At 45.8% G+C, this 17,357-nt stretch overlaps 1 protein-coding gene across 6 annotated transcripts in view; it reads left to right on the plus strand.

Annotated features, from left to right (window-relative positions):
• Positions 1-17,357, plus strand: part of NEIL3 (nei like DNA glycosylase 3) — a 73,349-nt gene that overhangs the window by 27,266 nt on the left and 28,726 nt on the right. For 3 of the 6 annotated variants that reach the window (XM_042982901.1, XM_042982903.1, XM_042982904.1), the window contains 4 exons: positions 1,551-1,717; positions 12,833-12,990; positions 14,891-15,311; positions 16,252-16,338. In XM_042982901.1, coding sequence (XP_042838835.1) covers positions 1,551-1,717; positions 12,833-12,990; positions 14,891-15,311; positions 16,252-16,338 — 833 coding nt within the window. The remainder of the gene's footprint in view (positions 1-1,550; positions 1,718-12,832; positions 12,991-14,890; positions 15,312-16,251; positions 16,339-17,357) is intronic. The other 3 variants (XM_042982905.1, XM_042982906.1, XM_042982902.1) reach the window with 1 other exon arrangement.

Genomic DNA, 17,357 nt, shown 5'->3' on the forward strand with positions numbered 1-17,357 from the left:
AAGTTGTAAATATGCGTATACATGTGCATATAGTGTTCAAAAAACAAATTTTATCTTTTAAACAAGGTATCGTGAATGTGTCATTTTTTTTTTCTCCACTGTCCATTTTCTGTATTCAAAATTTTTATTTTCACTCTGTTCAGAAAGGCAGCTATGATAGGAGTCTTCATTAATTGGCCTGGAGTGTTACTGAACCTCCTGCTTTACGTGTGTCCCTTGAGTATGATGACTATTTTACTTCTTGAGAGAGAGAATGAGGTGAGTGGGGGAGGGGCAAAGGGAGAGGGAAAGAGAGAATCCCAAGCAGGCTCTGCACTGTCAGTGTAGACCCTGATGTAGGGCTCGATCTCATGAACCACGAGATCATAACCTTAGCCAAAATCAAGAGTTGGACGCTTAACCTACTGAGTCACCCAGGCGCCCCATAACCTTTTTTTTTTTTTTTTTAGTTTTTTTAGTTTTTTTAAATGTTTATTTTTGAGAGACATAGAGAGAGTGGGAGCAGAGGAGAGGCAGAGAGAGAAGGAGACACAGAATCTGAAGCAAGCTCCAGACTTTGAAATATCAGTACAGAGCCCAACGCGGGGCTTGAACTCAAAAACCACGAGATCATGGCCTGAGCCGAAGTCGGACGCTTAACTGACTGAGCCACCCAGGAGCCCCACCCCATAACTATTTTAATATTCTGTATGCTTACTTATTCTTCCAGGGGAAGGTGATTATAGAGAACTATCCATTTTCTGCCCCTGTTAAGTTGGGTATTTTAATACTTCGTTTAAATCGATAGAGGTTGTTTGTGTAATTTTCATCTTCCATATTTCTGGGTCTTGAGATTTTCGCAGTGCTGATGTAAACCCAAAACATCCTCTTTTTAGGAGCTTTAAGTATATATATGTGAGTAGAATAAAGCTGTGACAGGGAATATCAAAATGTCTTTTGAGTTAGAATGTATACCAAATGGAACATGTTCTTGGCTAGGAAGGCATTTGAATTTTTATTTTCTTTTTTAGTGAATTTGTAAGATGAAAAGTGAAAAAGTATTGTCAGATCAACAAAGAAGATGATCTCAAGTTTTTGGCCCTAGAAATAATGTTTTGTTTTTGTCTGTTGAAAGAAAGTGAGCAGCTTTAGTGTTCTAAAAACAAATCAGATTTCAAGTTAATCTAGTCTTTTTCTTATAACCACATAATTATGTTTAATTAAAAAAAAAAAAAAACCTTAAAAGCATGAGAGACATTTTACATTGTAGAACTTTTGTATCCCATTTAGATAAAAAGATAATGCTATGCAAAGGATAATTCTGAATACTAGTAAGTTGTACAATAATGACTTAATTATTTCACACAAATGTTGTTTGACAAGTATTGCTGAATCTTGTCAATACCTTTTTCTCAGATGAAAAGAAAAGATTATATGGACATATGTACAAACATGTAAATTTTAACCAAATTATTTTCAGAAATGACTTTCAAGAACGTATCTTTGGCTCCTTAGCAACACTGTCTTAATAGAAATATTATAATGTTTGGTTTTTGTTTGTTTGTTTTTAGTGCCGGAAAACTGGATCTGTTATCTCTAAACACTATAAGGTTTACAAGCGTCCTAACTGTTGTCAGTGCTGTTGCAAAATAACTGTGTGTCGCTTAGGAGAGAATAACAGGATGACATATTTCTGTCCTCGCTGTCAAAAAGAAAATCCTCAACATGTTGACATATGGTGAGTTACCTAATGTAAACGTATATACCATTTGCCCTAACTGGCTAACTCAAAAGCTATTAGTAAGAACATAATTCAAAGTCATTTGAACCCTTGGAAGGAAATGGTAAATAACATTATCAAAACACCAGGAAAGGGCTCCTGAGTGACTCAGTCAGTTGAGCGCCCGACTCTTGATTTCAGCTCAGGTAATGATCCCAGGGTTGTGGGATTGAGCCCTGCGTTGGACTCCGCCCTGAGTATGGAGCCTGCTTAAGATTCTCAGTCTCTCTCCCTCCCCCTCCCTCTCTCCCTCCCTGCCTCCCTCCCTCCCTCCCTCCCTCTCCCTCCCTCCCTCTCCCTCCCTCCCTCTCCCTCCCTCTCTCTCCCTCCCTCTCTCTCCCTCCCTCTCTCTCCCTCCCTCTCTCTCCCTCCCTCTCTCTCCCTCCCTCTCTCTCCCTCCCTCTCTCTCTCTCTCCCTCTCTCTCTCTCCCTCTCTCTCCCTCCCTCTCTCCCTCTCTCTCCCTCTCCCCCTCTCCCTCTCCCCCCCTCTCCCCCTCTCCCCCTCTCCCCCTCTCCCCCTCTCCCCCTCCCTCTCCCTCCCCCTCTCTCCCTCCCCCTCTCTCCCTCCCCCTCTCTCCCTCCCTCCCTCCCTCTCCCTCCCTCCCTCTCCCTCCCTCCCTCTCCCTCCCTCTCTCCCTCCCTCTCCCTCCCTCTCTCCCTCCCTCTCCCTCCCTCCCTCTCCCTCCCTCCCTCTCCCTCTCCCTCCCTCCCTCTCCCTCTCCCTCCCTCTCCCTCCCTCTCCCTCCCTCCCTCCCTCTCCCTCCCTCTCCCTCCCTCTCTCTCCCTCCCTCTCCCTCCCTCTCCCTCCCTCTCCCTCCCTCCCCCTCCCTCCCCCTCCCTCCCCCTCCCTCCCCCTGCCTCCCTCTCCCTCCCTCTCCCTCCCTCTCTCTCCCTCCCTCTCCCTCCCTCTCCCTCCCTCTCCCTCCCTCTCCCTCCCTCTCTCTCCCTCTCCCTCCCTCTCTCTCCCTCCCTCCCTCTCTCTCCCTCCCTCTCTCTCCCTCCCTCTCTCTCTCCCTCTCTCTCTCTCTCCCTCTCTCTCTCTCCCTCTCTCTCTCTCTCCCCCTCTCTCTCTCTCCCCCATCCCCCGCTCACGCACACTCTCTCTCTCTCTGTCAAAACAACAACCACAACAGAAAACAGGATAAGCTGAAGACGATAAATGGACCACTTCTGGATTCAGTAGAACAAATGCAGTTCAGATGTTAATATCTAGCGTTTGGTTTTTATCTTGTTTGTAAAATGATTACCAGGAGGTGTAGATAGGTCAATAATTGGACAAATGCAACTCTCTGCAAAGGGTTTTGCTTTAGTTAGAAATAATACTAAAAAACCTAAGCCAGATCTCTTTACAAAATTCTTGTCTTATTGGTTAAATAATTGGCTGCTTGCTAAACAAGAACGCGGTGACTCTTCCGGCTACTGAGTACGTCTATTCCAATTACGCCTTCCCGAACTAGGGAAATAACCACAGGATAGGTTCAGGGACCCACTGAGATGGAACTGAGCTACGACTCCCTTGATCACCTGACCTCTCCAAGCCCCTGCTTTCTCAGTGGAGCACAGTGCTGTTTTGAGTCTCTTTGAATTAGCCTCTGTTTGGAGCCAGTGTCCAGTGGTCCCCAAAACGTCTGATTACTTCCTTTTCCCCAGTGCTCAGTTACCCTGGTAAAAGGCTTTAGGTCCCTTTGGGAAAGCCTGGGACAAATATCAATAATATAAAGGAGTGTTGGGCGCCTGGGTGGCTGACCCAGGTGTCTCACTCTTGATTTCAGCTCAGGTCAGGATCTCACAGTCCGTGGCATCGAGCCCCACGTCGAGCTCCCCGCTGAGCATGAGCCTGCTTGGGATTTTCTTTCTCTCCCTCTGTCTCTGCTCTTCTTCTGCTCACACTTTCTCTCTCTGTCTCTCAAAATAAATAAGCATTTAAAAAGTAATAATATAAAGGAGTGTATGTGATCATAAGCCAAAATAACCAGTACGGACACAAAGCACATGAAGTGCCGTAAGAGTTCAGGGATGTTGTGTTTATATGTACACACAAAGCTGGAGAGATGTCATAGAAAAAGTGTGAAGTTTGCTTTTCTTTTTTTTTTTTTAAATGTTTGATTTTTGAGCGAGAGACAGAGCATGAGCAGGGAAGGGGCAGAGAGAGAGAGGGAGACACGGAATCTGGCGCAGGCTCCAGGCTCTGAGCCGTCAGCACAGAGCCCGACGCAGGACTTGAACTCACGAACCGCGAGATCATGACCTGAGCCGAAGTCTGATGCTTAACTGACTGAGCCACCCAGGCGCCCCTGAAGTTTACTTTTAAAAGACAGTTAGCACTTTGGTGAACTGAGAAAACAAACACCATTGGGAAGGTGGAGCACGGAGACCCTGACCGTTAATAATCACGGCATGGTCGAGGGGTGACGGTAACACGGGCCACGCCACAGGAGGCTCTGGGTTGGTGGACCATAAGAGCCAGTTTTACAGGTAGAAGGGGATCAAAGACTAGGAATCATTAGCTGTTCTGGGAATGGTTGATGGATTGCCTAACTCAGGAGATTAAGGACTCTTCATTGGGGGGGGGAGGCCAAGAAGCTGGTGCAGTGACAGTTGCCGGGCCTGAGGTCAGGACCCTGGCAACGGAGAAGAGGAGCGGGACTTGGGTTAAAAATCTTAAAAGTCAGTGAGAATTTTGACAGGTTTGATATGTAAGGTGATGTAAGAAGTTTCAGACCAAATAATAGAAATGTTCACTCAGAGGGTCTGGGAGAGTTGGGATAGAGTAGAAAAGATGAATTTTGTCCATGTAAAGCAACAGTGGACTGTCTGAAGAGATGTGTGATGGGCCCTGTCACAGTTGGCAGGTCATGGCTTGATGGTTATTACGGGCAAGTCTTCGTTTTGTTTTTGTTTATTTATTTATTCATGTTGGAGAGAGGGAGAGGGAGCACCAGCAGGGGAGAGGCACAGAGGGAGAGAGAGAATCTTAAGCAGGTTCCATCCTCAGTGAGGAGCCTGACGCGGGGCTGGATCCCATGACCCTGGATCATGACCTGAGCCCAAACCAGGAGTCCCAACGCTCAACCGGCTGAGCCACCCAGGTGCCCTTACTAAGTGAAATACTCAAAAGGAATCAGTTCACAGGGAATGTAGAGAGGCAGGAACCAAGGTCTGAGCTTCAGGGAATATCCAGAGTAGGAGCAAAAGAGTGAGCCAGGAAGACACAGTGATGTGCTGAGGAATAAGTGCCCAAGCAGGGAAGGAAGCAGCTGTGGACCCTGGGGAGGGAGGCGCCATCTTGCCCAATGGCAGGCTTAGGCCCACGGGCTGGAGGTGATGGGCCGGAGGCGGTCTGTGAGGGAGGCCCCCATCTGCGCCTTCCCCCGTGTGTCTGCGGCAGTCTCCCCGCCCTCCCTGCCCCTGTGGTTTCCTTTTCATCCCCCCTTCTCTTGTTCTAAGCTCCCCAACCACTCACAGCTTCTTCCTCTCGGCTTCTTCACCCCACCGTACTGCCACCAAGATCTGAGGTATATTTAGATAATATATTTATTGTGCAGATTTATGGTTTTCTTAGTTTTAATGTTATAGGTGTACACTTATCTGACCAAATGTGTATGGCACAGTATCTGGCAGAAGGACATTGGATAAATGTTTGTCTCCTGAATAAATGATTGATGTTCTATATTTGTTTTCTGTGAATTGATAGTTTTGGGGGTTTAACAAAAAGTATTCTTCCACATGATCAAAGAAATATGTTGATTATCATGTAAATGTTGATTCCAAAGGTTGTTGGAAACTAGGTTTTAAAGACTGAAGGGTTCCCTGCAACAGACGTAGGGGCATCTGTGAGCTAGGGGAGGCCTTGCTTTGCTGCAAATATTCTGAGCCCTGCAGTCCGTCCTCTCTCCTAAGCTACTTCTGACTTACGCATTGACATTCAGCTTAAGACATCATTTGGAAAAGCAACCGTATATTGACAAACAAATGTGTGTATAATAAGACATTTGAAAACTAGTAGCATTTGTCCTATTCTTAGAGATTTCTATACCGAAGTGTATTCTGTTCATTTTCTGCATGAGGTTTTGAACATTTTTAATGTTGATTCCATTTTCTCATCCTAAGTTAAAGTCATCTCAAATTTAGTTGAAGAAATACAAAAGCCCAACAGCATTGATCCCTTTTATTCTTTGAATCACACAAAGTTTATTTAACTCCTTCATGAAGCCCTCCCCCAGTTTTACAGTCTTTATGGGTTACGCCACACTGAATACTTACACCATTTATTGTTGGCTCTTTGTATACGAGCTAGCGTAATATATACAGGTGAGTATTTTTTCCTTATGAGGAAACTGCTGTCTTTTCCTTTTCTTTTTAAAAAATTTTTTTTTTTAACGTTTATTTATTTTTGAGACACAGAGAGACAGAGCATGAACAGGGGAGGGGCAGAGAGAGAGGGAGACACAGAATCGGAAGCAGGCTCCAGGCTCTGAGCCATCAGCCCAGAGCCCGACGCGGGGCTCGAACTCACGGACCGCGAGATCGTGATCTGAGCCGAAGTCGGACGTTCAACCGACTGAGCCACCCAGACGCCCCTCTTTTTTTTAAAAAAAAAATGTTTTTTTTTTAATGTCTTTTCCTTTTCTGTGCTAGTCTTTGTTTTATAAATCTTTGAAAATTTGTTACTACTGTCTTAATTAGTGTCTGTTATAATTCAGGTACTGCAAATACATAGACAAAGTTTAGGGGTGCTTGGGTGGCCCGGTCGGTCAGCGTCCGACTCTTGGTTTCGGCTCAATGTCGCGATTTCCCGGTTTGTGGGAGCAAGCCCTGTGTCAGGGTCTGCTCTGTGTCTGCTTGGGATTCTCTCTTTCCCTCTGTCTCTGCCCCTCCCCGCTCACACGTGTGTGCATGCTCTTTCTCTCTTTCTCAAAATTAATAAACATAAAAAAACAGTTAAAATTTAGCCCGTCAGAGCCTAAGGTGGGGAGTGAATGAGTAAGTAGATCATTAACCGCCCCCCGGGTTTGGAATGGAAGTGCTGCAGAGGGCACTTTTGTACCAATAGCAGTGGAGTCGTTCTTCCGCTTTGGGGAGGGCAAGGAAAGGTGAAGAAGGTGACCTTTGAGATCTGTGGAAGGAATTCCTCCAGGACATGAGGCAGGAACATGCATGTGGAGAGCTGCCGTGGGGGGGGGGGGGGGGGGGGGTGGTGTTTGTTCCTACCAGGAGACACGTTCAGGTCTCTGAAAACCATCTAATTTGGAAAGTATTGAGAATTGGTTGCTAGTTAATGAGAAGTTACTGATGTTCACAAGCCAGTTCTTTTTTTTTTTTAATGTTTATTTATTTTTGAGAGAGAGTGTGAGGGGGGAAGGGCAGAGAGAGAGGGAGACACAGAATCCGAAGCAGGCTCCAGGCTCCGAGCCGTCAGCACAGAGTCGAACAAGGGGCTCAAACTCACGAACCGCGAGATCATGACCTGAGCTGAAGTCAGACACTTAACCGACTGAGCCACCCAGATGCCCCTTCGAGCCAATTCTTAAGGCAGGTCTGAGCTGGCAGAGATGTCTGAGGGGAAACGGAGCAATCACAAGGCACTTAGGAGACATGAATGAGGAAAATCTCTAACGGGTTAGTCTTGATAGGATAGCCTTGTTTTGGGAAGCGAGTTTGATCACACAATTGTCATGTTTAAAAACATAATTTAAAAGGGATTCTTCTGAGTACAAGGAAAGAAACCCAGCTCAAATTATTTTACACTAGCATGGGAATCTGTGGGTCTTGTAGCCAAAACGAACATTGGTGTAATTCATGGGATTAGTAAAAAGGTGTAAAAGCTCCAGTCTCGGGAACCGGAACCCACCGAGGCGCCCTTGGCTGGGCACTCCACAGACAGAACAGGTGGAAAGAATAAAGGCAGATCTAAGGTGCTTCCTGCTTAAGCCTCTTCTCTCAAGACTCATGATAGCAAATTCCTTTCAGCAGAAGAAGCATGTTCTGGAGGGCTCCCAGGAAGGCCCCGTGCCCCATGAGGGAGGGTCCCGGTGAGACTGGAGTCACCCCGGGAAGTATCAGTGTCCCGTGAGGAAGGGGCCCTGTTAGAACGGAGTAGCAGTTGGTTCCATTGAAATAGCAGTTGGGCAGCAGCATGGATGTTCTTTTTATTCAATGTTTATTTTTCGAGACAGAGAGAGAGAGGGTGTGTGAGCAGGGGAGGGATAGAGAGAGACAGAATCTGAAGCAGGCTTCAGGCTCTGAGCTGTCAGCACAGAACCAGACGTGGGACTCGAACCCACAAGCTGTGAGATCACGACCTGAGCCGAAGTCAGACGTGTAACTGACTGAGCCACCCAGGCGCCCCTGGGTGTTCTTTTTATTCAAACGTTCTTTAAATGGTGCTTTATTTTACCTAACTTTCTTTTTTTTTTTAATTAATGTGTACATTTCTACCTTTGAAAAAATAGTCTGTTTTGTTTCGACAAAGCAAAATGAGTTGTTTCCCGTACTTGTACGTAGTTTCCGTTGAGAAGGGCAAAGATTTCCTTGGCTACACCCTCATCCTCCACCTGTATCTTAAGCCTTTGGTTTCTAAGAACACAGCCCCTCCCCATTACCTGATAACCTGAGATCATAGTTGAACCCGCTAGTGTTTGCAGTCACTGAGAGTATGTCCTAAGAGAAGCAGGGAAAGTCCCGGAGAAAGCCTTGAGGTTGCTTTCACTTTGCTGATGAGAAGAAGAAAAGGAGCCTTTTGGAAGAGCCCTGGAAAGCGATTTAGAGAGGGACATCCAGGCCGTTAGAGCAGGTGAGGCTTGAGGGATGACAGCCAAGAAATGGTGATCTTCCAGAAAGCAAATTCAGTAGATAACATTGGAAAAATTCGTTCATTAAACCTCTCTTTGTGGCATATCCGTGGAACTCTATATTGCAGTGGGAGGAGATCTTCTTAAGAAAAGGCTCTACGTCCATGTATGTGTAAGATGTCAGATAATGACACGCAGTGCTCGGAAGAAGCATCAGCCTCAGTGAGGGGACACATGGCGACAGGGAAGCTCATATTCAATAGGTTGGGTGGATGAAGTCCCTGAGGAGACTTTTGAGAAGGTCTGATGTCTTGTAAAGATCAGGGGCGGAGGAGAAGGCGACTGGAGAAGCATGAAGAAGTCTCTGGTGTCACGGAGAGAAAGAAGGCAGGCATGACTGAGCGGAGCAGAGTGAATGTGGGCGCAGGGCTGCTCCACTTCGCAGGGCCCGCCCGGCCGTGAGAAGAAGTTGTGGTTTTATTCTGAGTATGCTAGGATGCATCGGAGGTGTGGAACGGGAGAGCAGTAACCGATTCATATGTCAAGTGGTCACCGTGGGCAGCGTGGGGTCCACTGACTTTGAGTTAGCCGGGAAGCCACTGGAAGGTTTTGAGCAGACGGATGACGTAAAGTGACTTGTGTTTTATGAGGATCGTGCGGCCACTGTGTGGAAAAGGGACTGTAGTGTGACCAGAGTGAAGGAATGACATCTGGGTGCCCTCACTAGTGCCAGTGGTAAATGATGGCAGCTTGGCTGGGGTGGGGTGGGGTGGTAAAAAATGGTTCAGTTTAGGCTCTTTTTATTTTATTTTTTTAAATGGTTTCTTTTTTTATTTTGAGAGAGAGAGAGAGAGAGACAGTGCAAGTGGGGGAGGGGCAGAGAGAGGGAGACACAGAATCGGAAGCAGGCTCCAGGCTCTGAGCTGTCAGCACAGAGCCTGATGTGGGGCTCGAACCCATGAACTGTGGGATTACGACCTGAGCCAAAGTCAGACGCTTAACTGACTGAGCCACCCAGGCGCCCCTTAGGCTATATTAGAAGTTCAGGTAGGGTTAAGGACTGAAACTTAAACAATTTAGGGGACTTCTTTATGAAAAAAAAATATTAAAAAGTATGAATGCAAAGTTTGCTCCTACTGTGAATATTTAGAATAAGAAATAGATAACAAATTTTAGTTTTTAAACACCGCAGACATCAGACAAGTAAGACTCTCTCAGCTACCTGCCACGGCTGGGTGATTACCTTCTTCCATGTTTTGGCTCCTTGCCTCCTTCTTGCCTTGTAGTTTCACCATCAACAGCATCGTATTTTTTCATTATCGATAGACGAGCAGATCGTCCTTTGGCTTCACAATCGGCTGTCACTGGTGGCACATCTCTCGCTTGCCCTGTACCGTTTTGCTCAAGCGCTACTTGCTGTCTGTGGGGAGGCCCTCGGAGCGACGGTTCTTAAAACGTCCGTGTGCACCACAGTTTTGTGGAGGGCTGTCCGCACAGACGGCTGGGCCTCGGCCCCGAAGTCGAAGGCCCGGGGAGGGCCTGGCCTGAGAGTCTGGGTGTCGGACAAGTTCGCACACGACGCTGATGCTGGTGGCCCGAGGACCTTGGAGGAGACAGCCAGCCCTCGGCTCTCCCTCGGCTGCCTCTGACGTCTCACCTCTTCCAGGCTGGTCCTGGGCTGGTGGTGGGGGGGTGCGCGTGGTGGATGGCCTTGCAGCCTGGGTCACCCTGGCCCTTGAGCGAAGGATGGGCGGGCTGTCTCGGGTCCTTCTCCTGAAAGGCGAGACGGTGCAGCGGCTCCCGACGCCACCGGGGCACGTGGTCCCTGGCACCGGGCAGGTGCGGGATAGTGCTGGCGGGGCACGGGCCTTGCCTACCAAGAACCCCGGGGCGGACACCGCCGAGGGTGCTGTCGGCCCCCGGCAGGCGGCTGGGGTTCCTGCTTCTGTTGTTCCCGGTCCCCACTCCGGTCCCTAGAGGAGAACACACTGAGCTACGGAAGCTTCTTGAGCTTCAGGGTAAGTCTGCCCCTGGAGCAGAGCCTACGCGATTTGCTGGTGCATTGGATGTGGGATGTGAGGGTAAGAAGTGTTAGGAATGACTTCTTGTGGGTGTTTGGCCTGACGGGTGGAGTGCACAGTGATGGCGTTTACCGAGATGAGACAGACTGGCAGTTGCAAAGGAGTGTGTGTGTGTGTGTGTGTGTGTGTGTGTGTTGGTGTGTGTGTGTGTGTTGGGGCTGGGGAAGTGATCATGCATTTTATTTGCACTAGCTTCCTGTGGTTGCCATAACAAACTACCACAAACCTGATAGTTTAAAGCAACTGAAATGTATTCTCGCACAGTTGTGGATGCCAGAAGTTCAACAGCAGTTTCACTGGGGCCAAAGGTGTGGGCAGGGCTGTGTTCCCTCCAGAGGCGCTAGAGGAGAACCCACTGCCTTTTCCAGCCTCCGGTGGTTGCCCGGCTTCCTTCGCTTGTGGTTTGCGTCACTCCAGTCTCTGCCTCTCTGGTCACATCGCCTTCTGTTGCATGGGTATCAAATTCCCTCTGCCTCTCTCTTACAAGGACACTCGTATTTGGAGTAAGGGACCACCCAGATAATCCAGGGTAATCTCCCCCATGTCAAGAGGACATCTGCAAAGGTCCTCTTTGTAAATTCACCTTTACAGGTTCCTGGCATTATGATGCGATGCCTTCAGGACACCATTCCACAGTCCACTACTACATGAAATTGGAAATTCCTGTTGCGCATCCAAGTGGGGATTGGAAAGAATTTCTCGGTAGTGATTAACAGTGGAGCAGTAAGGGGAAAATGCTTCCAAGGCTGCCGTATGTAGGTCACAGTGAATATATGCTTAATGGTTAGTGAAATCTATAGGCTAGAAGATAAGAGAGGTGAAAAATTGGAGCTTGTTGAAAATCTGAGGATTACTTAAATTGTGTTTATTTCATTATGAATAAATACATCTTGCTGCCTTTCAGAGTAAGTTGGGAGGAGGGCAGGAGTTAGGTCAAGCAAATTCTGTGGAAGGTCTGGTATTCCATAGGAATAAGAAAAAAGTAAACATCAAAGGGCCACAGTGACATGTGTCTGATTTCCAGATTTGCTTATGTTGTTTGTTATTTCACCAGACAAGGGTGAATTCAACAACTGGTGTAATTATATGTAAGGAGCAAAATGTTACAGGAGACCAGGTACCTCTGGGAGTCAAAGAACTCATGTTGTGAGATGTAAGGCACCGTGGCTTTTACCAAAAGAGCTTTTTCTGTATTAATGTTGGGAATAAAGGGACCTGTGATGCTGCCGTGGTGCTTACCCACGTGACATGCTCTACAGAACGGGGTGCTGTTGTTTTGTAAGTGTATTTATTCATTTATTTATTTAGAAAGCAAGAGACTGAGAAAGAGAGTGAGCGGGAGAGGGGGAGAGACAGAGGGGGACAGAGGATCTGAAGCGGGCTCTGAGCTGACAGCAGAGAGCGCGATGTGGGGCCCGAGGTCGTGAACCATGAGATCGTGACCTGAGCGCAAGTCAGACGCTCCACCGACTGAGCCCCCCCAGGCGTCCCGGCACGATGTGTTTAAGAGTAGGACTTTATCAGAGCTTTTAAAGGCATTTTGTGTAATGACAAATAACCAGTCAGGAACTCCAGTTGGAAAATCATGATTCACTTTTGTGTCCAAAAATCAGGGTTGGTTTTACTGTTTTCTTACTAATCTTATTAGATATCTAACATGAAACAAATTTGCCCGAAGGAAAGTACGCCGAGGCTGGGGATCTTTTTCTTCGTTACAGATCAGCTATCTGGTGTAGTGCTTAGTGGATAGTGTTGAGAAATTCTGGAGAGATCTGGACATGAAGGAAGTGTAAAATGTTTCTCGTTCTGCTTTCCACGTTCTAATTTCTGCCCAAGTCTTTGCTTCATCCCCACCCGCCAATTGGGTTGAACAGAGATATCTTAGGTTGGCTTTGGGAAGAGTGCCACTTACTTAAAACGTTATTTGAGAAATGCTTCCTAGTGGTTATGTCAAATGTTCTTAGAGGGTTTTAAAAAAACAAAACCACAGCTCTGACTGTAAACAAAAACATTTATTTGTTATTTCTGTCTTTAATAGCAGTCAGCGGGACGCAAACGGAAACATTTTATTCTGAGATAGTTAGGGCTTGTACACATTTGGACGTTAATGTTTCTGTAAGAGTTTCTAAAATACCCTGAATGTATAGGAACAAGGCAACCGTAAGAGTGGTAATGGTTAACGTTACAAAATTCTCTGGTAGCACGCTGCCAAGGAGAAACACTACGGTCACCTGGCCATCCAGCAGAGGGGACCATGTGGCTCGGAAATCCGAAGAGCAGTGGACGTGTGTGGTCTGCACGCTCATAAACAGGCCGTCTTCGAAGGCTTGTGATGCTTGCCTGACTTCAAGACCTATTGGTAAGACTGAATTTTGATTTTGAGTTCAAAGGCGGCTAATTATACAAAGCTGTATATCTTGTTCCATCTTGAGATTTCCTAAGTAAAATGCTTTCTTTCTGCAAGGTTTAAAGGAATTGCCAGGCTTTGCATGTAAACCATGCTAATATTCTGTTCAGTCCTTTTTTTTTTTTCTTAAACGAGGAGTGAAAACATGCTTGTGCTAAAAGAGTATGTGCCTTTGTATCTCAAAAAACTGAGATGATCACATCTGTTCTCTACTATTTCTAATGAATTATTCAATAAAGCTTTGTTTTATGCAGATTTCAGCAACTTTTGAGTTTGTTATTCAGTCCAAGCACTTCATAAACTGAAAGGGAGGATTTCTGTAAGAATATCTTTGCAGGTGGAACAGAAAAATGCTGAATTTTTTCTCTTCTTTATCCTTCCTACCCCTTGTTATTAAAATCTTTACCCAGACAATTGTACTGATTTCATTGAAATCCTTTAAAATAACTCTTTTTACAGCTCACAATTTCATGCCTTCAGAGAATGTAAAACCTCAGAGCGAACCCGTGATTAGGAACCAGCTCATTGATGCAGTTTCTATTGTGTTCTCAAAGTGTTCTCTCTCCCTTCAATTAGAGATGAGAAAGTTCATTCTTGACTTATGGACCCCACATTGTGGTTGCTGTCACAGGGTGTTTTGTTCTCTGGGCGAGAAGGGTGGGCCCCACCCCTTGCACAGCATTGCTGGAAGGGACCACGCCTCCTCTTTCTATCCACTCCCCCCGTTCAGTATCTTTCAGCACAGAGCCCTCAGAAGACCACAGTCTGAGGCCTCCTCATTCATTCCAACATTCTGAAACGCCTCTCTGCATCCCATTAACTATTTTCTTGTTATTTTTCTGAGTACGAAAGACTACAATTTAGAACATAGTATGGTTTCCAAAATGCTAGGATGCTTTGTTGAAGCATTTTTAATTAGTGTCAAGTCTTTGTAATTCATCTTTGTCCAGTTTTAATAAGGCTTTCCCATTATGTGCCATTCACAGAAAGGGGAAAATGGGTGATGGGCACTGAGGAGGGCCCTTGTTGGGATCAGCACTGGGTGTTGTATGTAAGTGATGAACCACGGAAATCTGTCCCCAAAACCAAGAGCACGCTGTATGTTAGCCAATTTGACAATAAATTATATTTTTAAAAAAGAAACATTTTTAATTAATGTCAAGTCTTTGTAATTCATCTTTGTTTAATTTCAGTAAGCCTTTCCCAATATGTGTCATTCACAGAGACATTCCTGATAATCCAGAGACAGGCCTCTAACTGCTGATCTATATACCATCCCTTAATTACCACTGCTTTATTGTGTTGCCTAATAGGAACAAAATTGGTAGCTGAATGACTTTTAAATGGTAAAAAAATAATAACAAGCAAATATAAATCTCTGTTAAAGCCACCTCTGCGCTGCTAGGAGTTGGTGAAATATTGCCCTTTCTATGATACTTTATTTCCTAACGAGAAGACAGTTAATCCTGAATTGTCCAAACTAACTGTGTTGATAGTTCTATGCATTCACCATCATAAGTGAACTAAAAGTTTTAACGATATAAAAAGATGTTTCGGGGTACCTGGGTGGCTCAGTCGGTTGAGGGTCCGACTTCAGCTCAGGTCATGATGTTGCGGTTTGTGGGTTCGAGCCCCGCATCCAGCTCTGCGCTGACAGCTCGGAGCCTGGAGCCTGTTTGGGATTCTGTGTCTCCTTCTCTCTCTGCCCCTCCCCCACTCACATTTTGTCTCACTCTGTTTCTCAAAAATAAATAAATGTAAAAAAAAAAATTTTTTTTAAAAGATGTTTCAAATAGTCAATATATTATCACACTTCTAGGAACTCTGAAGTATCACTTCTCTCTCCTTCCAGATTCAGTAATCAACAATGAAGACAATTCTATTGCCTTTGACAGCTTAGTGAAGTATCCTTGTAATAGTTTTGGAAAACCAAGTACAGAGGTGAAGGTCAACAGGAGAACAGTATTTGGAACTACAACCCTTGTCTTGACCGATTTCAGCAATAAATCCAGTGCTTTGGAAGGAAAAACAAGCCAAAGTGGGATACTAGGCAGAGAATTTCAAAACTCTCCTCCGACTGACATGTGTTTTAGGGATCCACTGCACCCCTCCAAGGAGAGAGCAAACCATAGAACTCAACCATCTAACAGAGTAAACGGATCACCTACGGCCTGTTCTCAGTCCAAATTATTTAGTCCAGCCTATAAAAAGTTAAAAACAACCCACTCCTCATCACCAGACCTCAAAAGCGGTAGCCCTGGATTTTCTAACAGGTATGATACCTCTAACCTTGATCTTGAAGGTATTCGCATTAAGTTTTGAGAAGGCAGAAGAGTCGGCCCCTGCTAAGGGAGCTGCATTGATTTTGGTAAGGTGAATCAAACCCGGAAAGATGACTATAGCCATCTCCTTCCCGTGTTTTCTCTAGCTTATGATGTTAGGGAAGGGAAGAGAATGAAAAACAATCTTCTGCATCTATCTGTAAAAAGTTATTTTATTCTTTTTTTTTTTTTAAGTTGATTCATTTTGAGAGAGAGAGAGAGACAGCACAAGTTGGGGAGGGGCAGAGAGAGGGAGAGAATCTCAAGTAGGCTCCTAGTTGTCAGCGCAGAGCCCGACGTGGGGCTCAAACTCACAAAACCGCGAAATCACGACCTCAGCCAAAATCAAGGGTCTGGCTCTTAACCAACTCAGCCACCCAGGCACCCCCAAAGTTACTTTATTCTGACTGTAACCATGTACGTGCTCAGTACAGAATATTTGGAAAATACTGCAAAGTATAAAGGAAAATATCACCTGATAGCAATTACCACTGTTAGCATTATTTTAAAACATTTTTTAATGTTTATTTTTGAGAGAGAGAGAGATAGAACGCGAAGTGGGGGGCAAAGAGAGAGGGGGACACAGAATCTGAAGCAGGCTCCAGGCTCTGAGCTGTCAGCACAGAGCCCAAAGCAGGGCTAGAACTCACACGCTGTGAGAGATCATGACCTGAGCCGAAGTCAGAAACTTAACCAACTGAGCCACCCAGGTGCCCCTGCATTTTTTTTTTATATTTCCTTCCAAAGAAAGATAGTTCTTCCGAAAGGGAGACTGTTAGTCATGAGAGTTTGGTATGTGTCTTCTAAAGAGAGAGAGAGGAGATACTTTCAGCAGCATTGCTGCCGAAGAAGGTGGCTGTATTCCAGCCGTGTGGGATGGTGTGTGTTTCAGCCACGAAGGCCCAGAGAGCGTGTGTGCCACAGTTGTAGCTGAACTTGAAAAGTTGTCATTGCAAATTCATGAATACAGGCAGACCAGGTATGTTTTGAGACTCTGACCTTCCCATCTAGATGCAGCCTCCCAATGGCTGTCGCTGGAGATAGAGAAATTTTACTAAACGATGTCCCCCTTCTGTGATTACGGCAGCACCTAGAACTACCTGTCCACACTCTCTAGATCTTTATCTGGGGCTTCTCTACTCTGGCCACCTGCTCTTGGGCCTCCGTCAGAGAGAGGCATGTCTCCACAGTTTTCTTTTTCAAGCTGTGTTTTCCTTTTTCCTTCAGAAAGCAGGTGCCGTACATCCTGTGTTTTTAAATAAAGTGAAGTTGGAGCGTTTCCTTCCCATGGGTGTTGTCTTGCCAGCGGGAGAGAGGCAGAGGGAGAGTTGGTGTGCGTGGGATCTCATGCGATCGCAGGCGGGATTTGCGTTACTGGCTTCTCCACCGATGGGCTGTGTCCTGGCTGAGTGGAAGGTTCTTCCCTTGGGCCGCACCACCAGGGGCCACTTGATGTGCAGGCCCAGACCAGGCTCTGGGAACCCTTCGTTCGAGCTTACTTGCTAACAGATTTCCGAGGCGGTGTGTGGTCAGTACATGATTTTGTCTCCAGTTTCCTGTCACGACACTAAATTTGCCATCGGTTAGTCTTGATGATTTCTCCTTGACCGTCTCTCAAAAAATCTCATTCACAGTCATTTATAATATCTGTTTTAACTTGTGTCCATAATACTAAGAAATGGCAGATGTTTGAATTAAGCTATGGAGGCCAAGCATTTAAATGACCGGATCAGGACTAACTTTACATTTTAATCCCATTTAACATCTAATTAACATCTAACACCCTAATCAGAGGTCATGAAGGAGGTAGGGTCTGGAGCATCTGAGTTGGGAGACCATCCTGTAAGAAAGTCATTTGTTAAGTCTTTTCTGTAGCTTAAGAGCAAAGATGTAGATGTGATCATTTTAGTGTGGTGGCATTCTTTGTACTCAGCTGAAATATCTTGGCATATTTTTGTTTCCTTAGTGCTTTGTGGAAAATCTTAGACAATTTAACTA

This window comes from Panthera tigris, chromosome B1, assembly GCF_018350195.1.
Source record: "Panthera tigris isolate Pti1 chromosome B1, P.tigris_Pti1_mat1.1, whole genome shotgun sequence".
Classification (NCBI taxonomy): Eukaryota; Metazoa; Chordata; class Mammalia; order Carnivora; family Felidae; genus Panthera; species Panthera tigris.